This window comes from Oncorhynchus mykiss, chromosome 6, assembly GCF_013265735.2.
Source record: "Oncorhynchus mykiss isolate Arlee chromosome 6, USDA_OmykA_1.1, whole genome shotgun sequence".
Taxonomy (NCBI): domain Eukaryota; kingdom Metazoa; phylum Chordata; class Actinopteri; order Salmoniformes; family Salmonidae; genus Oncorhynchus; species Oncorhynchus mykiss.
The window spans coordinates 83,202,788-83,229,450 of record NC_048570.1 but is presented as its reverse complement, the minus strand read 5'-3'; the positions used below and the strand labels follow the sequence as shown (position 1 = coordinate 83,229,450).

Genomic DNA, 26,663 nt, shown 5'->3' with positions numbered 1-26,663 from the left:
CATTTCTCATGGCTGGTAATTTTAATGCAGGGAAACTGAAATCTGTTTGACCAGCATGTCACCTGTGCAACTAGAGGCAACAAAACTCCTGATCACCTTTACTCCACACACAAGGCTCTCCCTCACCCTCCCTTTGGCAAATCTGACTACAACTCTATCCTCCTGAATCCTGCTTACAAGCAAAAACTCTAACAGGAAGTACCAGTGATGCTGTTGGTGTGATCGAAGCATTAGAAATCCTGCTACGACCTCCGACGAACCATCAAACAGGCAAAGAGTCAATATAGGACTAAGATAGTAAAATTTGTTAAATTCTGACACTCGTCAAATTTGTCAGGGCTTGCAAACTATCACGGATTACAAAGGGAAACCCAGCCGTGTGCTGCCCAGTGACGCAACCCTACCAGATGAGCTAAATGGCTTCTATGCTCGATTTGAGACAAGCAACACTGAACCATGCATGAGCACCAGCTGTTCCGGACGACTGTGTGAGCTCGCTCTCCATAGCCGATGTGAGTAAGACCTTTCAACAGGTTAACATTCACAAGGCCGCGGGCCAAGATGGATTACCAGGACGTGTACAAAAAGTGTCTTCACTGACATTTTTAACCTCTCCCTGACCCAGTCTGTAATACCTACGTTTCAAGCAGATCACCATAGTCCCTTTGCCCAAGAACACCAAGGTAACCTGCCTAATTGACTATCGCCCTATAGCACTCACATCGGTAGCCATGATATGCTTCGAAAGGCTGATCATGGCTCCTATCAACACCATCATCCTAGACATACTGGACCCACTCCGATTTGCATGCCACCCAATCAGATTCCCAATCTCTACTGCACTCCACGCTGCCCTCTCCCACCTGGATAAGAGGAACACCTATGTGAGAACGTTGTTCATTGACTACAGCTCAGCATTCAACACCATAGTGTCCTCCAAGCTCATAACTAAGCTCAGGCCCCTGGGACTGAACAGCCCTCTGCAACTGGATCCCGAACTTCCTAACGGGCTGCCCCCAGGTGGTGAGAGTAGGCAACAACACATCCGCCACGCTGACCCTCAACACGAGGCCCCCCTCAGGTGTGCGTGCTTAGTCCCCTCCTGTACACCCTGTTCACCCACGACTGCGTGACAGCCCGCTTGGAGTTAGCCAAAAGGCACTTAAAGACGCTCAGACCATGAGAAACAAGATTCTCTGGTCTGATGAAACCAAGATTGGCATGAATGCGAAGTGTCATGTCTGGAGGAAACCTAGCACAATCCCCACAGTGAAGCATGTTGGTGGCAGAATCATGCTGTAGGGATGCTTTTCAGGGGCAGGGACTGAGAGACTAGTCAGGATTGAGGGAAAGATGAATAGAGCAAAGTACAGAGAGATCCTTGATGAAAACCTGCTTCAGAGACCTCAGACTAGGGTGAAGGTTCACCTTCCAACATGTCAACGACCCTAAGCACACAGCCAAGACAACACAAGAGTGGCTTCAGGACAAGTCTCTGAATATCCTTAAGTGGCCCAGCCAGAGCCCAAACTTGAACTCGATCAAACATCTCTGGAGAGACCTACAAATAACTGTGCAGCAACGCACCCCATCCAACCAGACAGAGCTTGAGAGGATCTGCAGAGAAGAATGGGAGAAACTCCCCAAATTCAGGGTGTGCCTAGCTTGTAATGTCATTACAGGCTCGAGGCTGTAATCGCTCACAAAGGTGCTTCAACAAAGTGAGTAAAGTGTTTTAAGTAAAATATATTTTTTGCTTTGTCATTGCCGGGTATTGTGTGTAGATTGATGAGGGGGAAAAAACTATTTTATCAATTTTAGAGTAAGGCTGTAACCTAAAGAAAATCTGGAAAAAAGTCAAGGGGTCTGAATACTTTCCGAAGGCAATGTGTATGTGTGTGTGTGTGTGTGTGTGTGGAGATGAATGCATAACTGTGTGCGTGAGTGAGTGCATGTGTGCTTAAGTGCAGAGAGTCAGTGCAGATCGTCAGTCCAGTTTAAATGTTCAGCAGTCTGATTGCTGTCTGAGCCTGTTCGTATCAGACCTCATGCCACTTACGGATATTCAGAGACTTGTCCTGTACATTTTGATGAATCATGGTGAAGCCCCAAAATTGCCATCCCTGGAAGCCTGTGTTTCAGACATAAGGAAGTGGATGGCGGGCAAATGTTCTACTTTTAAACTCGGACAAAACAGAGATGCTTGTTCTAGATCCCAAGAAACAAGAGAGATCTTCTGTTGAATCTGACAATTAATCTTGATGGTTGGTTGTACAGTTGTCTCAAATAAAACTGTGAAGGACCTCGGCGTTACTCATATCAAGACTGTTTCAATGACAGCTTTTTCCATCTACGTAACATTGCAAAAAATCTGAAACTTTGTCCAAAAATGATTTAGAAAAATTCATAGACTACTGCAACGCTCTACTTTCCGGCTACCCGGATAAAGCACTAAATACATTTCAGTTAGTGCTAAATACGGCTGCTAGAATCTTGACTAGAACCAGAAAATGTTTGCATATTACTCCAGTGCTAGCCTCTCCACACTGGCTTCCTGTTAAGGCAAGGGCTGATTTCAAGGTTTTACTGCTAACCTACAAAGCATTACATGGGCTTGCTCCTACCTATCTTTCCGATTTGGTCCTGCCGTACATACCTACACGTATGCTACGGTCACAAGACGCAGGCCTCCTTACTGTTCCTAGAATTTCTAAGCAAACAGCTGGAGGCAGGGCTTTCTCCTATAGAGCTTCATTTTTATGGAATTGTCTGCCTATCCATGTGAGAGACGCAGACTCGGTCTCAACCTTTAAGTATTTACTGAAGACTCATCTCTTCAGTAGGTCCTATGATTGAGTGTAGTCTGGCCCAGGAGTGTGAAGGTGAACGGAAAGGCTCTGGAGCAACGAACCGCCCTTGCTATTTCTGCCTGGCCGGTTCCCCTCTCTCCACTGGGATTCTCTGCCTCAAACCCTATTACAGGGGCTGAGTCACTGGCTTAATGGTGCTTTTCCATGCCGTCCCTAGGAGGGGTTGAGTCACTGACGTGATCTTCCTGTCCGGGTTGGCGCCCCCCCCTGGGTTGTGCCGTGGCGGAGATCTTTGTGGGATATACTCGGCCTTGTCTCAAGATGGTAAGTTGGTGGTCTAAGATATCCCTCTACTTGTGTGGGGGCTGTGTCTCCCGACCCCTCCTGTCTCAGCCTCCAGTATTTATGCTGCAGTAGTTTGTGTCGTGGGGCTAGGGTCAGTCTGTTAAATCTGGAGTATTTCTCCTGTCTTATCCGGTGTCCTGTGTGAATGTAAGTATGCTCTCTCTAATTCTCTCTTTCTCTCCTTCTTTCTTTCTTTCTCTCGGAAGACCTGAGCCCTAGGACCATGCCTCAGGACTACCTTGCCTGATGACTCCTTGCTGTCCCCAGTCCACCTGGACAAGCTGCTGCTCCAGTTTCAACTGTTCTGCCTGCGGCTATGGAACCCTGACCTGTTCACCGGACGCGCTACCTGTCCCAGACCTGCTGTTTTCAACTCTCTAGAGATAGCAGGAGCGGTAGAGATACTCTTGATGGTCGGCTATGAAAAGCCAACTGACTTTTACTCCTGAGGTGCTGACCTGTTGCACCCTCTACAACCACTGTGATTATTATTATTTGACCCTGCTGCTCATCTATGAACTTTTGAACATCTTGGCCATGTTCTGTTATAATCTCCACCCGGCACAGCCAGAAGAGGACTGGCCACCCTCATAGCCTGGTTCCTCTCTAGGTTTCTTCCTAGGTCCTGGCCTCTCTAGGGAGTTTTTCATAGCCACCGTGCTTCTACACCTGCATTGCTTGCCGTTTGGAGTTTTAGGCTGGGTTTCTATACAGCACTTTATGACATCAGCTGATGTAAGTGGGGTTTATAAATACATTTGATTGATTGATGCTTCGATACCAACGGTATGGGAGTGAACAGTTCGTGGCTGGGCTGTGTGGGGCCCTTGAAGATGCTGCGGGACTTTCTCAGGCACCATTTTGAGTCGATGTCCAGGATGGGTTGGGACGTACTGGGCCATCTTCACAACCCGCTGGAGGGCTTGCAGTCGTGGACAGAACAATTTACATACCAGGCTGTGATGCAACCGGTTAGGATGCTCTCGTTGGTGCAGCGGTAGTATTTGGAGAGGACCCGGGGTGGCACGCTGAATTTCTTAAGCCTTAGGAAGTAGTGATGCTGTTGTGCCTTCTTAACAAGAGTGGTGGTGTTGTTGGTCCATGTCAAGTCCTCGGTGAGGTGGACACCAAGGAACTTAAAACTGCTGACTCTCTGTATAATCACATTCATAGGTAAAAACGGTACTGTACTGAGCTATACTGGACTAGACTGAACTATAATTCAACAATAAGGCCCGAGAAGGTGTGGTATATTCGCCATAAACCACAAACCCCTGAGGTGCCTTATTGGTATTATAAACTGGCACCCAACATAAATACAAAGTAAAGTATTTTTGCTTCATACCCATGATTTATTGTCTGATATAAACATTCAGCATCCAGGACTGAAACTACACGGTTTATAATGAGCTAAACTGAACCAGACTGTACTGACCTATACTAAACTAGAATAAACTATTGGTTTATAATGAACTATACTGAACTAGACTGTACTGACCTATACTAAACTAGAATAAACTATTGGTTTATAATGAGCTAAACTGAACTAGACTGTACTGACCTATACTAAACTAGAATAAACTATTGGTTTATAATGAACTATACTGAACTAGACTGTACTGACCTATACTAAACTAGAATAAACTATTGGTTTATAATGAGCTAAACTGAACGAGACTGTACTGACCTATACTAAACTAGAATAAACTATTGGTTTATAATGAGCTAAACTGAACCAGACTGTACTGACCTATACTAAACTAGAATAAACTATTGGTTTATAATGAGCTAAACTGAACCAGACTGTACTGACCTATACTAAACTAGAATAAACTATTGGTTTATAATGAGCTAAACTGAACCAGACTGTACTGACCTATACTAAACTAGAATAAACGATTGGTTTATAATGAACTATACTGAACTAGACTGTACTGACCTATACTAAACTAGAATAAACTATTGGTTTATAATGAGCTAAACTGAACTAGACTGTACTGACCTATACTAAACTAGAATAAATTATTGTGTCACGCCCTGACCATAGTTTACTTTGTATTTTCTATGTTTTGATTGGTCAGGGTGTGATCTGAGTGGGTATTCTATGTTTCATGTCTTGTTTGTCTATTTCTATGTTCAGCCTGATATGGTTCTCAGTCAGAGGCAGGTGTTCGTCATTGTCTCTGATTGGGAACCATATTTAGGTAGCCTGGGTTTCACTGTGTGTTTGTGGGTGATTGTTCCTGTTTATGTGTTTTCACCAGATAGGCTGTTTAGGTTTTCGTTACGTTCATCACGTTCTTTATTTTGTAGTGTTTGTATTGATTCGTGTTTTACGTTTGTTCATTAAAACATGGATCGCAATCTACACGCTGCATTTTGGTCCGACTCTCCTTCTCACGAAGAATACCGTGACAGAATCACCCACCACAAAAGGACCAAGCAGCGTGTCAACAGGCAGGAGCAGCGCGAGGAGATGCGCAATAAGGATTTCTGGACATGGGAGGAAATCCTCGACGGGAGAGGACCCTGGGCTAAACCAGGGGAGTGTAGCCGCCCAAAGGTGCAGCGGGAGAAGAAACAACAGGAGCAGCCCAAAGAGGAGTGCAGTATGGAGTATACGACTTGGGAGGAGATCGACAGGTGGGCGGCCGACCCAGGGAGAGTGCCGGAGCCCGCCTGGGATTCGATGGAGCAGTGCGCGGAAGGATATAGGAGAATGGAGTTTGCGAAGCAAGCAAGGCGGCGCGGACGGAGGCCCCATAGTCAGCCCAAAAAAATTCTTGGGGGGGGGCTCAGGGAGAGTGTGGCAGAGTCAAGAGCCAGACCTGAGCCAACTCTCCCTGTTTATCGTGAGGAGCCAAGGAGAGCAGAACCAGAGCCGGTGTTGGAGGTGAGTGAAACAGAGACTGTGAAGGAGTTAATGGGGAAATTGGAGGAGAGAGAAATGAGGGAGTTGCTGTGTTGGTGCATTTTGCATAGAATTCGCCTGACGGAACGTGTCAGGGATTTGATGGCACCTGGGTTAGCGCTCCATACTCGTCCTGAGGTCCGTTTTAGTCGGCTGGTGAAGTTGGTTCCAGTCTCACGCATCAGGCCTCCTGTGCCCATCCCTAGCCTTGCACGTCCTGTGCCAGCACTATGCATCAGGCCTACAGTGCGCCTCGCCTGTTCAGCGCAGCCAGAGCCTCTCTCATCTCATGCGCTATCGGAGTCTTCCGCCTGTTCAGCGCAGCTAGAGCCTCTCTCCTCTCCTGCGCTGCCGGAGTCTCCCGCCTGTTCAGCGCAGCCAGAGCCTCTCTTCTCTACTGCGCTATCGGAGTCTCCCGACTGTTCAGCGCAGCCAGAGCCTTTCTACTCTCCTGCGCTGCCGGAGTCTCCCGCCTGTTCAGCGCAGCCAGAGCCTTTCTGCTCTCCTGCGCTGCCGGAATCTCCCGCCTGTTCAGCGCAGCCGGAGCCTCTCTCCTCTCCTGCGCTGTCGGAGTCTCCCGCCTGTTCAGCGCAGCCAGAACTGCCAGTCTGCATGAAGCAGCCCGAGCTGCCAGTCTGCAATGAGCTGCCAGTCTGCAAGGAGCTGCCAGTCTGCAAGGAGCTGTCAGTCTGCATGGAGCAGCCTGAGCTGTCAGTCTGCAAGGAGCAGCCAGAACTGTCAGTCTACATGAAGCAGCCAGAGCTGCCAGTCTGCAAGGAGCTGCCAGTCTGCAAGGAGCTGCCAGTCTGCAAGGAGCTGCCAGCCTGCAAGGAGCTGCCAGTCTGCAAGGAGCTGCCAGAGCTGCCTGTCTGCAGGATGCCGCTAAAGCTGCCAGCCTGCAAGGAGCTGCCAGCCTGCAAGGAGCTGCCAGTCTGCAAGGAGCTGCCAGCCTGCAAGGAGCTGCCAGCCTGCAAGGAGCTGCCAGCCTGCAAGGAGCTGTCAGTCTGCATGGAGCAGCCTGAACTGTCAGTCTGCATGGAGCAGCCTGAACTGTCAGTCTGCATGGAGCAGCCTGAGCTGTCCGTCTGCATGAAGCAGCCCGAGCTGTCAGTTTGCAAGGAGCAGCCAGAGCTGTCAGTCTACATGAAGCAGCCAGAGCTGCCAGTCTGCAAGGAGCTGCCAGTCTGCAAGGAGCTGCCAGTCTGCAAGGAGCTGCCAGTCTGCAAGGAGCTGCCAGTCTGCAAGGAGCTGCCAGTCTGCAAGGAGCCGCCAGAGCTGCCAGTCAGCATTGAGCAGCCAGTCAGCATGGAGCAGCCAGATCTGCCGGTCGACCAGACTCTTCCAGAGCTGCCGGTCGACCAGACTCTTCCAGATCTGCCCGTCGACCAGACTCTTCCAGATCTGCCCGTCGTCCAGACTCTTCCAGATCTGCCAGTCGTCCAGACTCTTCCAGATCCGCCAGTCGTCCAGACTCTTCCAGATCCGCCAGTCGTCCAGACTCTTCCAGATCCGCCAGTCGTCCAGACTCTTCCAGATCCGCCAGTCGTCCAGACTCTTCCAGATCCGCCAGTCGACCAGACTCTTCCAGATCCGCCCGTCGTCCAGACTCTTCCAGATCCGCCAGTCGTCCAGACTCTTCCAGATCCGCCAGTCGACCAGACTTTTCCAGATCCGCCAGTCGACCAGACTCTCCCAGATCCGCCAGTCGACCAGACTCTCCCAGATCCGCCAGTCGTCCAGACTCTCTCAGATCCGCCAGTCGACCAGACTCTCCCAGATCCGCCAGTCGACCAGATTCTCCCAGATCCGCCAGTCGACCAGACTCTCCCAGATCCGCCAGTCGACCAGATTCTCCCAGATCCGCCAGTCGACCAGATTCTCCCAGATCCGCCAGTCGACCAGATTCTCCCAGATCCGCCAGTCGACCAGATTCTCCCAGATCCGCCAGTCGACCAGATTCTCCCAGATCCGCCAGTCGACCAGATTCTCCCAGATCCGCCAGTCGACCAGATTCTCCCAGATCCGCCAGTCGACCAGATTTTCCCAGATCCGCCAGTCGACCAGATTCTCCCAGATCCGCCAGTCGACCAGATTCTCCCAGATCCGCCAGTCGACCAGATTCTCCCAGATCCGCCAGTCGACCAGATTCTCCCAGATCCGCCAGTCGACCAGATTCTCCCAGATCCGCCAGTCGACCAGATTCTCCCAGATCCGCCAGTCGACCAGATTCTCCCAGATCCGCCAGTCGACCAGATTCTCCCAGATCCGCCAGTCGACCAGATTCTCCCAGATCCGCCAGTCGACCAGATTCTCCCAGATCCGCCAGTCGACCAGATTCTCCCAGATCCGCCAGTCGACCAGATTCTCCCAGATCCGCCAGTCGACCAGATTCTCCCAGATCCGCCAGTCGACCAGATTCTCCCAGATCCGCCAGTCGACCAGATTCTCCCAGATCCGCCAGTCGACCAGATTCTCCCAGATCCGCCAGTCGACCAGATTCTCCCAGATCCGCCAGTCGACCAGATTCTCCCAGATCCGCCAGTCGACCAGATTCTCCCAGATCCGCCAGTCGACCAGATTCTCCCAGATCCGCCAGTCGACCAGATTCTCCCAGATCCGCCAGTCGACCAGATTCTCCCAGATCCGCCAGTCGACCAGATTCTCCCAGATCCGCCAGTCGACCAGATTCTCCCAGATCCGCCAGTCGACCAGATTCTCCCAGATCCGCCAGTCGACCAGATTCTCCCAGATCCGCCAGTCGACCAGATTCTCCCAGATCCGCCAGTCGACCAGATTCTCCCAGATCCGCCAGTCGACCAGATTCTCCCAGATCCGCCAGTCGACCAGGATCTGCTGAAACCGCCAGCCAGCCAGGTTCTGGTAGTTTCTACTACCTGCCTGGGCTTCTTCTCAGTGCTGAGTTTCTTCTCAGTGCTGAGCTTCCTCTCAGTGCTGAGCTACCCATCTGTCCCGAGTTACCTCTGTCCCGAGCTGTCCCTCTGTCCCATGTTATCATTGTGGTGGGTAACCTATTTAGGGACGTTTAGGAGGGGGATTAAAACTGTCATGGAGTGGGGTCCACGTCCAGTGCCAGAGCCGCCACCGCGGACAGATGCCCACCCAGACCCTCCCCTATAGGTTCAGGTTTTGCGGCCGGAGTCCGCACCTTGGGGGGGGGGCACTGTCACGCCCTGACCATAGTTTACTTTGTATTTTCTATGTTTTGATTGGTCAGGGTGTGATCTGAGTGGGTATTCTATGTTTCATGTCTTGTTTGTCTATTTCTATGTTCAGCCTGATATGGTTCTCAGTCAGAGGCAGGTGTTCGTCATTGTCTCTGATTGGGAACCATATTTAGGTAGCCTGGGTTTCACTGTGTGTTTGTGGGTGATTGTTCCTGTTTATGTGTTTTCACCAGATAGGCTGTTTAGGTTTTCGTTACGTTCATCACGTTCTTTATTTTGTAGTGTTTGTATTGATTCGTGTTTTACGTTTGTTCATTAAAACATGGATCGCAATCTACACGCTGCATTTTGGTCCGACTCTCCTTCTCACGAAGAATACCGTGACATATTGGTTTATAATGAGCTAAACTGAACTAGACTGTACTGACCTATACTAAACTAGAATAAACTATTGGTTTATAATGAACTATACTGAACTAGACTGTACTGACCTATACTAAACTAGAATAAACTATTGGTTTATAATGAGCTAAACTGAACTAGACTGTACTGACCTATACTAAACTAGAATAAACTATTGGTTTATAATGAACTATACTGAACTAGACTGTACTGACCTATACTAAACTAGAATAAACTATTGGTTTATAATGAGCTAAACTGAACGAGACTGTACTGACCTATACTAAACTAGAATAAACTATTGGTTTATAATGAGCTAAACTGAACCAGACTGTACTGACCTATACTAAACTAGAATAAACTATTGGTTTATAATGAGCTAAACTGAACCAGACTGTACTGACCTATACTAAACTAGAATAAACTATTGGTTTATAATGAGCTAAACTGAACCAGACTGTACTGACCTATACTAAACTAGAATAAACGATTGGTTTATAATGAACTATACTGAACTAGACTGTACTGACCTATACTAAACTAGAATAAACTATTGGTTTATAATGAGCTAAACTGAACTAGACTGTACTGACCTATACTAAACTAGAATAAACTATTGGTTTATAATTAACTATACTGAACTAGACTGTACTGACCTATACTAAACTAGAATAAACTATTGGTTTATAATGAACTATACTGAACTAGACTGTACTGACCAATAATTTAGATGTATTTATTTAGTTCACCTTTATTTAACCAATTAGGCTAGTTGAGCACAAGTTCTCATTTACAACTGCGACCTGGCCAAGATAAAGCAAAGCAGTGCGACACAAACAACAACAGAGTTACACATGGAATAAAACAAACATACAGTCAATAATACAGTAGAAAAAGTATATATACAGTGTGTACAAATGAGGTAAGATAAGGGAGGTAAGGCAATAAATAGGCCATAGTGGCAAAATAATTACAATTTAGCATTTAAACACTGGAGTGAAAGATGTGCAGAAGATGAATGTGCAAGTAGAGATACTGGGGTGCAAAGGAGCAAAATAAATAAATAACAGTGTGGGGATGAGGTAGTTGGATGGGCTATTTACAGATGGGCTATTTAAAGATGGGCTGTGTACAGATCTGTGAGCTGCTCTGACAGCTGGTGTTTAAAGTTAGTGAGGAGATATAAGTCTCCAGCTTCAGTGATTTTTGCAATTCGTTCCAGTCATTGGCAGCAGAGAACTGGAAGGAAAGGCAGCCAAAGGAGGAATTGGCTTTGGGGGTGACCATTGAAATATACAGTGGGGCAAAAAAGTATTTAGTCAGCCACCAATTGTGCAAGTTCTCCCACTTAAAAAGATGAGAGAGGCCTGTAATTTCATTTCATCATAGGTACACTTCAACTATGACAGACAAAATGAGGAAAAAAAATCCAGAAAATCAAATTGTAGGATTTTTAATGAATTTATTTGCATATTATGGTGGAAAATAAGTATTTGGTCAATAACAAAAGTTTATCTCAATACTTTGTTATATACCCTTTGTTGGCAATGACAGAGGTCAAACGTCTTCTGTTAGTCTTCACAAGGTTTTCACACACTGTTGCTGGTATTTTGGCACATTCCTCCATGCAGATCTCCTCTAGAGCAGTGATGTTTTGGGGCTGTTGCTGGGCAACACGGACGTTCAACTCCCTCCAAAGATTTTCTATGGGGTTGAGATCTGGAGACTGGCTAGGCCACTCCAGGACCTTGAAATGCTTCTTACAAAGCCACTCCTTTGTTGCCCGGGCGGTGTGTTTAGGATCATTGTCATGCTGAAAGACCCAGCCACGTTTCATCTTCAATGCCCTTGCTGATGGAAGGAGGTGTTCACTCAAAATCTCACGATACATGGCCCCATTCATTCTTTCCTTTACACGGATCAGTCGTCCTGGTCACTTTGCAGAAAAACAGCCCCAAAGCATGATGTTTCCACCCCCATGCTTCACAGTAGGTATGGTGTTCTTTGGATGCAACTCAGCATTCTTTGTCCTCCAAACACAATGAGTTGAGTTTTTACCAAAAAGCTATATTTTGGTTTCATCTGATCATATGACATTTTCTTCTGGATCATCCAAATGCTCTCTAGCAAACTTCAGACGGGCCTGGACATATACTGGCTTAAGCAGGGGGACACGTCTGACACTGCAGGATTTGAGTCCCTGGCGGCGTAGTGCGTTACTGATGGTAGGCTTTGTTACTTTGGTCCCAGCTCTCTGCAGGTCATTCACTAGGTCCCCCCGTGCGGTTCTGGAATTTTTGTGATCATTTTGACCCCACGGGGTGAGATCTTGTGTGATTATCAGTGATCTTGTATGTCTTCCATTTCCTAATAATTGCTCCCACAGTTGATTTCTTCAAACCAAGCTGCTTACCTATTGCAGATTCAGTCTTCCCAGCCTGGTGCAGGTCTACAATTTTGTTTCTGGTGTCCTTTGACAGCTCTTTGGTCTTGGCCATAGTGGAGTTTGGAGTGTGACTGTTTGAGGTTGTGGACAGGTGTCTTTTATACTGATAACAAGTTCAAACAGGTGCCATTAATACAGGTAACGAGTGAAGGACAGAGGAGCCTCTTAAAGAAGAAGTTACAAGTCTGTGAAAGCCAGAAATCTTGCTTGTTTGTAGGTGACCAAATACTTATTTTCCACCATAATTTGCAAATAAATTCATAAAAATGTACCTATGATGAAAATTACAGGCCTCTCTCATCTTTTTAAGTGGGAGAACTTGCATTTGGTGGCTGACTAAATACTTTTTTGCCCCCACTGTACCTGCTGGAGCGCGTGCTACGGGTGGGTGCTGCTATGGTGACCAGTGAGCTGAGATAAGGCGGGGCTTTACCTAGCAAAGACTTATAGATGACCTGGAGCCAGTGGGTTTGGCAACAAATATGAAGCCAACGAGAGCATACAGGTCGCAGTGGTGGGTAGTATATGGGGCTATACTAAACTGAGCTATACTAAACTAGAATAAACTATTGGTTCATAATTAACTATACTGAAAGACTGTACTGACCTATAATGAGCTATACTAACCTAGAATAAACTACTGGTTTTTAATGAACTAGACAGTACCGGTCTATAATGAACTAGACTGTACTGGTCTATAATGAGCCATACTAAACTATTGACCTATGAGCTACACTGAACTAGAGTGTACCGGTCTATATAGAGCTATACTGAACCGGTCTATATAGAGCTATACTCAACTGGTCTATATAGAGCTATACTGAACTGGTCTATAATGAGCTATACAGGGCTATACTATACACTGTACTAGACTATACTGGGCTATACACTGACTAGACTGTACTGGGCTATACACTGGACTGGGCTATACAGTGGACTAGACTGTACTGGGCTATACTGGCCCACACCGGGGTGTACTGGACTATACTGGTTAATGGTGTCAGAGCGCTGGTGTGATGTGGTGTGGTTGAGATCAGATCAGTGCACTCCCTCCCTACTGCTCAACAGATCTGAGTTGTCTCCTCTCACCGCTGGCAGAGTGGCTCAGGCCTAACGCAAGACAAATGTTTTCCTAAAGCTGCCTGGCGTTGAATCAGCTTTATTCATTCTACTGCCGCTTTCTCCCTCTTCTCTTTCCCTGTGGAGCAACTACTTGGACGACGACTTCAAACTCTCTTTCTTTGTTAGGTTTCTATACAGCTGGGTCCCATTGTGGTGTGATGAAAGTTTGTGTGTGTCTGAGTTTGATTCTGCCCACGTCTCTAACCAGAGCGACAAACTATTGGCGTTAACTAGATAAACATTAAACGCACCAGCCATCTTCTACTTGGCACCGATGTAATCATGGCGTTATCCCACAACTAGGTTTATTTATTTATTTTTGACAAATGTACAGGCTGGGTGGTAGTCAAGTGGTTAAGAGCGTTGGGCCAGTAACTGAAAGGTTGCTGGTTCGAATCCCCGAGCTGACTAGGTGAAATCTATCTACGTGCCATTGAGCAAGTCACTTAACCATAATTGCTCCTGTAAGTCTCTCTGGATAAGAGCGTCTGCTAAATGACTAAAATGTCCAATGTAGTAAAGTATACATGTGTGTTTTCTATTGACAGCAGTGGAGAGTGAAGCTGGTAACGACTGTTTAAATGTACTACTAGCAGTCGCTGATCTACTGTTCATGTGCTTGACGGTAATAAACTTACGGTAACAAAGAAAGTTTAAGACTGAATTCAATATCTCCTAAAATATAAATGCACAATTAAAAAAATCTGAATATAACAGATCAAAAAGCTAAAGACTGCTCAATGGTGAAATACAAGCAAAGAAAGGCAACTTGTTCTCAATGTAGGCTATTGAGAGCTGTGAGAGAGATCTATTTTTCATATTAAGTCTTGTTGCCTCAAACTATGAATAAAACTATTTACAGTATTTGATCTAATAATCAAAAGTTTTTGATCAAAACAGTGTGTCATGACGTTGGCCTGGGGGGTAGGTTTATGACAGTCATAAATACCTCTTCCCCCCTTTTTCCTCTCTCTACCCTACTGATGTTACATTTACAAAACCCTTGGTTAACATAGAGATTCTGGGAACATCAGAAGGTGGGGGGAAATGAACTATATTCTGGTAATCCGACCAATGGAACATATGCGGTGGTACTAAATTTTCACTAGGATTAAATGTCAGGAATTGTGAAAAACTGAGTTTAAATGTATTTGGCTAAGGTGTATGTAAACAACCTCCAATTGACTCAAATTATGTCAATTAGCCTATCAGAAGCTTCTAAAGCCATGACATCATTTTCTGCAATTTTCCAAGAATTGTAGGCCTTGGTGGTGTCTTGGGGTCCACATCCACAGGCTCTTTGGAAGGGTTGCCAGAAGAAAGCCCTTTCTGACCTCAAGACACAGACGCAAGTGCTTGGAGTTTGCCAAACATCATTTAAACGTGCTCTGGTCAGATGAGACCAAAATTGAACGTTTTGGTCAGATACAGCATCGGCATGTTTGGCGTCGAAACAGAGATGCATTCAAGGAGAGGCACCTCATACCCATGATGAAATATGGAGGGGGGTCAGTGATGTTTTGGGTCTGTTAAATTCCAGAGGTCCAGGGGCACTGGTTAAGATTGATGGCATAATGAATTCTACCAAGTATCACGCAATTGTGGCTGACAATCTGGTTGCCTCTGCCAGAAGGCAGGGACTTGGCCGTAGGTGGACTTTCCAACAAGACAATGACCCGAAACATACCTCAAGATCCACACAGAAATGGTTCTGTGACAACAAAATCAATGTTCTGCCATGACCATCTCAGTCGCTGGACCTCAATCCAATCGAAAACCTGTGGGCTGATTGCAAGAGGGCAGTTGATAAGCGCAAACCCAAGAATGTGAAGGATCTTGAAAGGATCTGCATAGAGGAATGGTCCAAAATCCCTCCAAATGTGTTCCTTAACCTTGTCAAACATTACAGGAAAAGACTCCATGCTGTTATTCTTGCCAGAGGTGGTTGCACTAAGTACTAAATGAGGAGTGCCAATAATTATGAAACCTTGATTTTGGTTACATTTATTTTGTATTAAATAATTGAATGATTTTGGTTGGTTCCATTGAAACATTAATAAAGTACAGTATTTCTCACGTTGGTGTTTTGAGTTTCTCTCTATAATTGTATTGTTTATATTTTTTTAAGTATTATTTGTGCATTGCCAGTAATTTTGGAGCCCACTGTATATATTTATCACAATAAATAGGGCACGATATAAATCAAAGAGGAATCAGAGAGGCAGTTTTCTGCTCGTTGATCTCTGAAATGGCATCGACATAAAGGGAGACGTTCTCAGAACATAAAAGCTCACTTACGGTCAAATAATATCAGCAATGGGTGTGGTGTGTGGACTATAATGTCATAGTTAAACAGTGATGGAGGTCTTCATTTCCTGAATCAGTTTTCTCTAACAGCTGGAAGGAAACAGAGGAGAGAGCTCCGCACAATGGCTCTACAGCACGCTACTTTCCCTTTGTGTGTGTGTGTGTAGTGATTTCTACCCGGGTGGTATAGGTCTGATTCTTGTTTAGGGGAGATATCTTTGAGTGGGTCTCTCACACACAGAGCTTGCTTTGTCATGTGGTCGTGCTATGTGTGTCTCGTCATGAGGTGGGGATTATTAGTCTCCGATATCAGATGCAGGCAAGCTGGTGTGTGTCCTTTCCCCTCTCCAGCGAACTCTTCCACCCGTCAGAGAATAAGGAGGCTCTAATCAGGACCACAGCCTGATGGTTCCCACATGGCCAACTCTGTGTGTGTCCTGTATGTTGTGTTGTGTGTGTGTTTTTCCACATGGATAACTGTCCTATTATAATCAGTTACTTGGCTAGATTTTCTATACACTAAACAGTATTACTCACAATACTACAATGCAGGATCCTTTATTTTCACCATATCCAAGAAAATAGTGTCCATCATAGAATTAAGCAATAAGGCACGAGGGGGTGTGGTATATGGCCAATGTACCATGGCTAAGGGCTGTTCTTAAGCACGACGCAACGCGGAGTGCCTGGATACAGCCCTTAGCCATGGGGGTATCTGCCATATATCACAAACCCCTGAGATGCCTTATTGCTATTATAAACTGGTTACCAATGTAATTAGAGCAGTAAAAATAAAATGTTGTCATACCGGTGGTATACTGTCTGATATACCACGGCAGTCAGCCAAATCAGCATTCAGGGCTTGAACCGCCCAGTTTACAATTACATATAAAACACTAGAATGGACATTGGTATGATAGAAAATGGTCCATCTTGGTCAGGAAAAGCTGATCAGACATTAAGATGCATAACAAAACAATGCATTTGTAGAAACATTATTGAATTGTAAGATCTCGATAGCGTCCATTATCTAAGCAGATTAAACTGGATGATAATGCATAGTCCAATATCCCTATTACCTATATAGTGCACTGCTTTGACCAGAGCTCTATGGGCCCAGTCAAAAGCAATGCAGAAAACAAGAGATCGGGTACTATTTGGGACTCATGGTGGCTCTTCATCAGACAAAATAAATCTCCCATTGCTCTTTATAGGCTTGTAATGACCGGCAACATGATGATAGCAACATACTAGCAGCAATCAGCGGAGCCTTAGGGTAGCGTACCGAAAAGGTACCCTATTCCCAACATAGTGCACTACTCTTCACCAATGGTGGCCAACGGTAGTGTACTAAACTCAGTAACAAACAAAAAACTTTTCAGGACCCTGTCTTTCCTGTCTTGATGATGAACTGGATGTGTAGTCTGCTGATGACAGGACTACTACATGATTAACTGGATGTGTAGACTGCTGATGACAGGACCACTACATGATTAACTGGATGTGTAGACTGCTGATGACAGGACCACTACATGATTAACTGGATGTGTAGTCTGCTGATGACAGGACCACTACATGATGAACTGGATGTGTAGTCTGGTGATGACAGGACCACTACATGATTAACTGGATGTGTAGTCTGCTGATGACAGGACCACTACATGATGAACTGGATGTGTAGTCTGCTGATGACAGGACCACTACATGATTAACTGGATGTGTAGACTGCTGATGACAGGTCTACTACATGATTAACTGGATGTGTAGTCTGCTGATGACAGGACCACTACATGATTAACTGGATGTGTAGACTGCTGATGACAGGTCAACTACATGATTAACTGGATGTGTAGTCTGGTGATGACAGGACCACTACATGATGAACTGGATGTGTAGTCTGCTGATGACAGGACCACTACATGATGAACTGGATGTGTAGTCTGCTGATGACAGGACCACTACATGATGAACTGGATGTGTAGTCTGGTGCTGACAGGACCACTACATGATGAACTGGATGTGTAGTCTGCTGATGACAGGACCACTACATGATTAACTGGATGTGTAGTCTGGTGCTGACAGGACCACTACATGATGAACTGGATGTGTAGTCTGCTAATGACAGGACCACTACATGATTAACTGGATGTGTAGACTGCTGATGACAGGACCACTACATGATGAACTGAATGTGTAGTCTGGTGCTGACAGGACATCTACATGATGAACTGGATGTGTAGTCTGCTGATGACAGGACCACTACATGATTAACTGGATGTGTAGTCTGCTGATGACAGGACCACTACATGATGAACTGGATGTGTAGACTGCTGATGACAGGACCACTACATGATGAACTGGATGTGTAGTCTGCTAATGACAGGACCACTACATGATTAACTGGATGTGTAGACTGCTGATGACAGGTCTACTACATGATTAACTGGATGTGTAGTCTGGTGATGACAGGACCACTACATGATGAACTGGATGTGTAGTCTGGTGATGACAGGACCACTACATGATTAACTGGATGTGTAGTCTGCTGATGACAGGACCACTACATGATGAACTGGATGTGTAGTCTGCTGATGACAGGACCACTACATGATTAACTGGATGTGTAGACTGCTGATGACAGGTCTACTACATGATTAACTGGATGTGTAGTCTGCTGATGACAGGACCACTACATGATTAACTGGATGTGTAGACTGCTGATGACAGGTCTACTACATGATTAACTGGATGTGTAGTCTGGTGATGACAGGACCACTACATGATGAACTGGATGTGTAGTCTGCTGATGACAGGACCACTACATGATGAACTGGATGTGTAGTCTGCTGATGACAGGACCACTACATGATGAACTGGATGTGTAGTCTGGTGCTGACAGGACCACTACATGATGAACTGGATGTGTAGTCTGCTGATGACAGGACCACTACATGATTAACTGGATGTGTAGTCTGGTGCTGACAGGACCACTACATGATGAACTGGATGTGTAGTCTGCTGATGACAGGACCACTACATGATTAACTGGATGTGTAGTCTGGTGATGACAGGACCACTACATGATGAACTGGATGTGTAGTCTGGTGATGACAGGACCACTACATGATGAACTGGATGTGTAGTCTGGTGATGACAGGACCACTACATGATGAACTGGATGTGTAGTCTGGTGATGACAGGACCACTACATGATGAACTGAATGTGTAGTCTGGTGCTGACAGGACATCTACATGATGAACTGGATGTGTAGTCTGGTGCTGACAGGACCACTACATGATGAACTGGATGTGTAGTCTGGTGATGACAGAACCACTACATGATAAATCATCTTCTCCACGATAAGGGCATTAGACAGCTGCTGTACAGTCAATATGGCTAATGCACATCTATTTCATAATGTCCTAATGGTATAGGCAAGGCAAAAAGTTTCCCTGTCAGTAATTGAATGTAGAGATCTGCAAAGTGATCACGTACACACACACACATTTACACTTACACACACACATTTACACACATTTACACTTACACCTTCCAAAACTGAGGGATGGGCCTGGAGAAATGTAACCACTCAAATCAAATTCATAGACAGAGCTAAGGATGCAAGGACCGACCGTTAATAGTATTAAAATGATAGTTTCAACCATGTTGAGACTGTACAGTGTTTACATTCACATTGTTTACAAACATTGGAGTAAAATAAGCTTATATTTTGGGTTCTGATTGGGTACAACATGATCATGAGAAATGTACAAGTTATATTCTTCAAGAATCATTCATTTATCCGTTTTAAAAAATGTATGTAGCAACTAAGAATTCTAGCTTTAAAAAGGTCCAATGCAGCCGTTTTTAATCTCAAATAATTTCTGGGTAACAATTAAGTACCTGACTGTGATTGTTTTCAATAACAATTGTCAAAAAAACAAACAAAAAAATAGCTTCTTAGCCAAGTGCAATTTCTCAAGCAAGAATTTTGCTAAGACTGTCTGGGTATGGTATGAGTGGGGAGGGTAAAACTGAAAACTTGCTTATTGGCAGAGAGGTTTGGATTAATTTATTGCATGGTGATGTCACCATGGAAGGCCAAAAATCCATCACACCAGAACAGACTGAAATCTTTTCAAACAGCGCTTACACTAACGCATTACCATATTTTCACAATATTATTCAGTGTGGAAATATATATATAAAACACAGGAAAATCACGTCTGACGGCACTGGGCCTTTCAAAGAACTCTGAAAGATGTAACTTTCACCTTTATTCGTGCAGTAAAAATAACATTGGATAACAAGTTAATATTCTATTATGCATGAACCTTTCAAAAGACCATTCAATTCAAGTAGGTGTAGGTGTTTTTGAGTACGTACCCAGTACGTTCCCTGATGGCACCTCTTCTAGTTCCTCCAGCTCTCTGCCCATCAGCAGGTAGAGGCTGTCCATGGTGCAGCAGGCCAGGTGAGGGACGGGAGGGAGACAGGCACTCACACTAGTACTGCCCTCTGGGAGCTGACAGACAGAGAGAGAGAGATAGAGCGAGAGAAACAGAGAGAGAACATTAGATCTCTAGCGCATCAGAGCCAATCATCCAGTACATTGGTTGTGTGATATTGGATTCTAAAAGCAATTGTTAGTTAGTAGTACTGCTACTGAAGCCAGGAGGGACGAGGCAACAATAATACAACGACTTGTCTGTCTCAAATGGCACCCTATTCCCTACAGTATATAGCGCACTACTGTTGCCCAGGCCACAGAGGAACACAGCCCTCATCATAGAAGTCAATGTTATCTTTAACCTTGGAATACACATCTTGAGATGGAAACAAACACACAGAAAATGTATGATTGTTGCTCTTTGAACAAAGCGCATTTGGTTTCATCTTCAGAACAGTTATTGTTTTGACTGGTGAATATTGCAAATTGAGCAGGAAATGTGTTTTGTGCCTTTGCAGAGTGTGTGTACGTGTGTGTCCACATGCCTGTGTGTGTGTGTGCCTGCCTGTAAGTGTGTACATCCTTACCATGCGCAGGCCTTGTGCAGGGTCGTACTTGGGCCCCATCACAAACACCTTCTGTCCTCTGCGGACCACCCCGCTGTAGACTCTGGCGAAGGCTACGAACGTCTCCTTCTCCTCCTCCTCCTCTGGTTTAGCCTTCAGAGGCAGGCCCTGCATCTGGCCTGAGACACCCTCACTACCTGCATGTCAGGGAAGACAATGAGACATATACTGGTATCAGTGGTATCATCATGAACATATTGGTTATTGGAAATGGCCAGAGCTTCCAAACCACTAGGGGAAAAGAGGCCAGGGGTTGGGGTTTTAGCAAGGTAAGAGTGTGTGTGTGTGTGTGTGTGTGTGTGTGTGTGAGAGAGAGACACTTGCCTATGGTGTTGTCTCCACCAGGAGTGGTTGCCGGTGTTGTACTTCCTGATTGGGCATTTCCCTCCCCACTTTCCGTCTGCTGAATGGCTGCCAGTCTCTCAGTGTGTCTCTGTCTGGCCAGCTCCCTGCGCTGGGCCATCTCCTCCTGGGTCAACGGCCTGTGTGCGCACACACACAAACACACCTGTTCAGTAGGTAGAAAATGTTTTGAAAATATTCCATTGCAAAACGTTTTGCTATTGTGTACCCTACTGAACACTGTCCATTGTTTGGGCCAATGAATACACATTCTATTAGACATGACACATCAAAACAGAAATGTAACAACCCACTAAACCAAGTCTTTCCAGCAGGGTAACATAGCCTAGCAACTAGCACCGCTCTGTTTCATTTGATTCATCCTTTATTTAACCAGAGAAGTCACACTGAAACTTTTAAATCTCTTTTTCCAAGTGATCCCTGGCCAAGAATCCATCATCCAGTGCCTTCAGAAAGTACTCAGACCCCTGGACTTTTTCCACATTTTGTTATATTACAGCCTTACTCTAAAATGGATTTAAAGATTTCCCCCCCCCCTCATCAAATCTACACAAATGACCCCATAATGATAAAGCGAAAAGGTTTGTACAAATATTTGCAAATGTAGAGCCCGGACTTGAACCCTATCGAATATCTCTGGAGAGATCTGAAAATATCTGTGCAGCGACGCTCCCCATACAACCTGAGCTTGAGAGGATCTGCAGAGAAGAATGTGAGACACTCCCCAAATACAAGTGTGACAAGCTTGTAGCGTCATACCCAAGAATAGTCAAGGCTGTAATCACTGCCAAAGGTGCTTCAACAAAGTACTGAGTAAAGTGTCTGAATACTAATGTAAATGTGATATCAGTTTTTATATGAAATACATTTGCAATAGTTTCTAAAAACCTGTTTTTGCTTTGTCATTATGCGGTATTGTGTGTAGACTGATGAGGGGGGGGAATAAAGGCTGTAACGTAACAAAATGTGGAAAAAGTGAAGGGTCTGAATACTTTATGAATACACTGTGTAGTTACACAGACAGAACACAACAATGAATGGAAGTTAAAACAGCGCAAAGAGCATAAGATAAGTTAAAAAGAGCAGGTTTCCAAGCAAAATGTTCCTTAAAAAAGGTGTAATCTATGTTTAACGGCTATCCAATCTGAGATTTAAAATGATTAATGGTAATAAAATGATCTAGTATCAGCCTGTGGTTGTCGCTACATTATGGGTTCCATTTGTGACCCATAGTCCATATTTGGTACACTACTTAAAATCAAAATGTACTGGTCGTGTACACAATTTTGCAAATGTTATCGCAGGTGCAGGGCAATACTTGTGCTTCCAGCTCCAACAGTGCAGCAATATCTTGCAATACACACAATCCCCAAAATTATAATAATAAAAAAAGAAAGAAATGAATGAATACCTATCAGCACGAGCAATTTTAGAGTCCGGAAAAAATACAATACCAGTCAAAAAGTTTGGACACACTTACTCATTTAAGGGATTTTCTTATTTTTACTATTTTCTACATTTCTACAGAATAATAGTGAAGACATCAAAACTATGAAATAACACATATGGAATCATGTAGTAAACAAAAAAGTGCTTGACAAATCAAAATATATTTTATATTTGAGATTCTTCAAAGTAGCCACCCTTTGCCTTGATGACAGCTTTGCATACTCTTGGCATTCTCTCAACCAGCTTATTGAGGTAGTCACCTGGAATGCATTTCAATTAACAGGTGTGCCTTGTTAAAAGTTAATTGGAATTGATTTCCTTCTTAATGCGTTTGAGGCAATCTGTTGTGTTGTGGTATACAGAAGATATCCTATTTGGTAAAAGACCAAGTCCATACCATGTCAAGAACAGCCCAAATAAGCAAAGAGAAATGACAGTACATCATTACTTTAAGACATGAAGGTCAGTCAATGCGAAAGTTTCAAGTGCAGTCGCAAAAACCATCAAGCGCTATGATGAAACTGGCTCTCATGAAGACCGCCACAGGAATGGAAGACCCAGAGTTACCTCTGCTGCAGAGGATAAGTTCATTTGAGTTACCATCCTCAGAAATTGCAGCCCAAATAAATGCTTCACCGAGTTCAAGTAACAGACACATCTCAACATCAACTGTTCAGATGAGACTGCGTGAATCAGGCCTTCGTGGTCAAATTGCTGCAAATAAACCATTACTAAAGGACACCAATAAGAAGAAGAGACTTGGTTGGGCCAAGAAACACGAGCAATGGACATTAGACCAGTGAAAATCTGTCCTTTCGTCCAAATTGGAGATTTTTGATTCTAACCGCTGTGTCTTTGTGAGACGCAGAGTAGGTGAACGGATGATCTCCGCATGTGTGGTTCCCACCGTGAAGCATGGAGGAGGGGGTATCATGGTGTGGGGGTGCTTTGCTGATGACACTGTCTGTGATTTATTTAGAATTCAAGGCACACTTAACCAGCATGGCTACCACAGCATTCTGTAGCGATACGCTATCCCATCTGGTTTGCGCTTAGTGGGACTATCATTTGTTTTTCAACAGGACAATGACCCAACACACACTTCCAGGCTGTGTAAGGGCTATTTGACCAAGAAGGAGAGTGATGGAGATCTGCATCAGATAGCCTGGCCTCCACTATCACCCGACCTCAACCCAATTGAGATGGTTTGGGATGAGTTGGACCCCAAAGTGAAGGAAAAGCAGCCAAAAAGTGCTCAGCATATGTGGGAACTCCTTCAAGAATGTTGGAAAAACATTCCTCATGAAGCTGGTTGAGAGAATGCCAAGAATGTGATAAGCTGTCATCAAGGCAAAGTGTGGCTACTTTGAAGAATATATATTTTGATTTGTTGAACACTTTTTTAGTTACTTTATGATTCCATGTGTTAGTTTTGATGTCTTCACTATTATTCTACAATGTAGAAAATAGTAAAAATAAAGAAAAACCCTTGAATGAATAGGTGTCCAAATTTTGGACTGGTACTGTGTGTCCGTCCACATGGTGTGTCCAGACAGCGTGTGAATGGTATGGGACCAGGGCTCTGGTCAAAAGTAGTGCACTAGGCAATAGAGTGCCATTTGGGATGCAACATGGAGTCAAGAGGTCAGGCTTGTACCTCATCCTAACAAGTCCCGTCATCGCATGATGGTTATTTGTGCTGCTAACTTCCCTCACTGAGAAACTATGTTCTAATTACCTACCGGCGATGGAAAATATGCAAAGGTTAAATTTGACCAATTATGACAACATAGGTGGTGTCTCTGGGCCAAGCTGGAAAAACGGAATAACAATTACTCTAAAATTGCTCTGGCCACCACAAACTCAAGGCACGTGGGTGTGTCGTTTGAAATGGCAAACTGCAGAGTCATTGCGGTGAGTGGTGTGTGTGTGTCTGTGTGTGAGAGAGAGCTTCAAAGTGACTACATTGATACAGCTGGAAGCCATGATTGACAGTAGTGTCCATCCACACAAGTTCAGCTCCCTGACGACCGACCGCTTAAATATCCCATAATTTAGGATCCATCCCAAATGGCACCTTATTCCCTATATAGTGCACTACTTTTGAGCTGGGCCCACAGGGAATAGGGTGCCATTTAGGACATAAACAAACAATAAAACAAGCTCTGCTGATTCACAAAGACTATAGGGGGGGCAGGTTGATTACGTTTTGTATAAATTAGACAGAAACGGGCCTAAACGAATACAGGCTTGCCATGAAGACCACAACATGGGAGAAATGGAACAATGTATTGTACTGAAGGACTACTTGTGGAATGCTGCTAACCACTGACTTCTGCTTTTAGTGTGAGGTGTGTCTCCTGCAATTTGTCACCCCACACACACACTCTTTCGAACAACACACATACCTGCGTGCACTGCACACACACTCATCCCCCTCATATTCCATTTCACCCGAGATTCACTTATTTCCTCCTCGTTCAACAATTCCAACCCGTTGCATTCATAAGCGTACTGCGTAGCTACATTCTTTAACAAAGCGACCACAGCAGAGCTGCCGTGCTTTTCTTGATGAGGTCAAATCAGTCGCTCATGGGCAATAATGGGAAAGCCATGCGTTGTGGTCTCTGGCCTCCGTTGCAGTGGTTATAAAGTAATGGCTTCGCAAGCTTCTCAACGTTAAAGTAGGATTCTCTCAAAACCACAAGCCTTTTAAGTGTGTTATAAGCTGGTTGTGTGTGTGTGTGTGTGATATATATCTGTTTTAAATATGTGGAAAATGAGACGATATTGATACTAAAGCTGTTCGTGAAACCGTCTTCATCAGCATCATACCATACTGGAAGGCTGGAACGCCTTCATCCATACTGGAACGTTTTGGATGGTTGGTTGAAGTCTGACTCTGCTTCTTAGTCTTTGCTGCACGTGCTATTGTGTTGCTGAGGTCAAAAAACGTTTGGGTCACATTTGTTTGAGAATTCTCACTTGATTAACTTATTCTGCTTTCGTCCCACTTGCAGGATTCTACAGGACTTGAAAACAGAACACATTGGTTTCACTCTTTTGTTCACTGATTAATTTGTTAACTCAACAGTCTTGTTGTTCCATGATGAAACTCTTTCCAAGTTCTGTTATAGATGTTTTGCTATCTCTTCTAAATAATTAAAACATACAGAACGACTGCTGCTTTGATAAAAAGAAACAGAACATCTAGGTTCCTCATACTGTTAATGAGAGAGGGATGTTTTAGTGTGTGGCTGTGTGCATGCCAGTCTGTGTATTCTGCCGAGCAACTGCCCAGAGCCATTAATAAAACCCACTGACATCACCAGCCAATCAGATGTGAGGACATTTAAAACACCAGGTCAAGACTGTTTGTGGAGAGAGAGACACAGACAGATGGAGAGAGTCAGAAAGGAAGGGGCGAGAGAGGGAGAGAGAAAGAACTGGGTGTAGAGAGGTAGAAACAGAGAGGTTGCCCTCTCACTCCTACGAGCAGTCTCAGAACTACTACTGAGACCTAAATGGATGGTGGGTGCCATGGTAACAAAGCATAACCATAGCTGTGGAGGCATGTAGGAGTGTCAGCCAGGAACCCCCTGAAGCTGATTCAGAAAGAGAAACAGAGACAGAGACCACTGTGACTGACACAAAATGAAGGAAAGCTTTGACTATGTACAGACTCAGTGAACATAGCCTTGCTACTGAGAAAGGCCGCAGTAGGCAGACATGGCTCTCAAGAAGACAGGCTATGTGCACACTGCCCATAAAATGAGGTGGAAACTGAGTTGCACTTCCTAACCTCCTGCCCAATGTATGCCCATATTAGAGAGACATATTTCCCTCAGATTACAGACCCACAAAGAATTCAAAAACAAATACAATTTTGATAAACTCACATTTCTATTGGGTAAAATACCAGCGTGCCATCACAGCAGCAAGATTTGTGACCTGTTGCCACAAGAAAAGGGCAATCAGTGAAGAACAAACACCATTGTAAACATAACCCATATTTCTGTTTATTCATTTCCCTTGTGTACTATCTTCACATCGTTACAACACTGTACATTTCAAATGTCATATGTCTATTTTTTAAAGCCCCTTCAGTTGAACCAAGAAGAGAAAGACACATACTGTAGTATCTAAAACAGCCAAAAGGAAATTGTTCAAAGTGTCTGCATTGAAGGCTATTCATGTAAAACACAAACATGTACCATCTGCAACAGACTACTCATAAACATATAAT

General features: G+C 44.7%; 1 protein-coding gene across 4 annotated transcripts in view; it reads right to left on the bottom strand.

Annotated features, from left to right (window-relative positions):
• Positions 1-26,663, bottom strand: part of LOC110506168 (elongation factor-like GTPase 1) — a 102,117-nt gene that overhangs the window by 56,048 nt on the left and 19,406 nt on the right. For all 4 annotated transcript variants that reach the window (XM_036981202.1, XM_036981204.1, XM_036981201.1 and 1 more), the window contains exons 13-15: positions 20,930-21,087; positions 20,567-20,742; positions 19,916-20,054 (exon numbers count right to left, since the gene is read on the bottom strand). In XM_036981202.1, the coding sequence (XP_036837097.1) occupies positions 19,916-20,054; positions 20,567-20,742; positions 20,930-21,087 (473 nt within the window). The remainder of the gene's footprint in view (positions 1-19,915; positions 20,055-20,566; positions 20,743-20,929; positions 21,088-26,663) is intronic.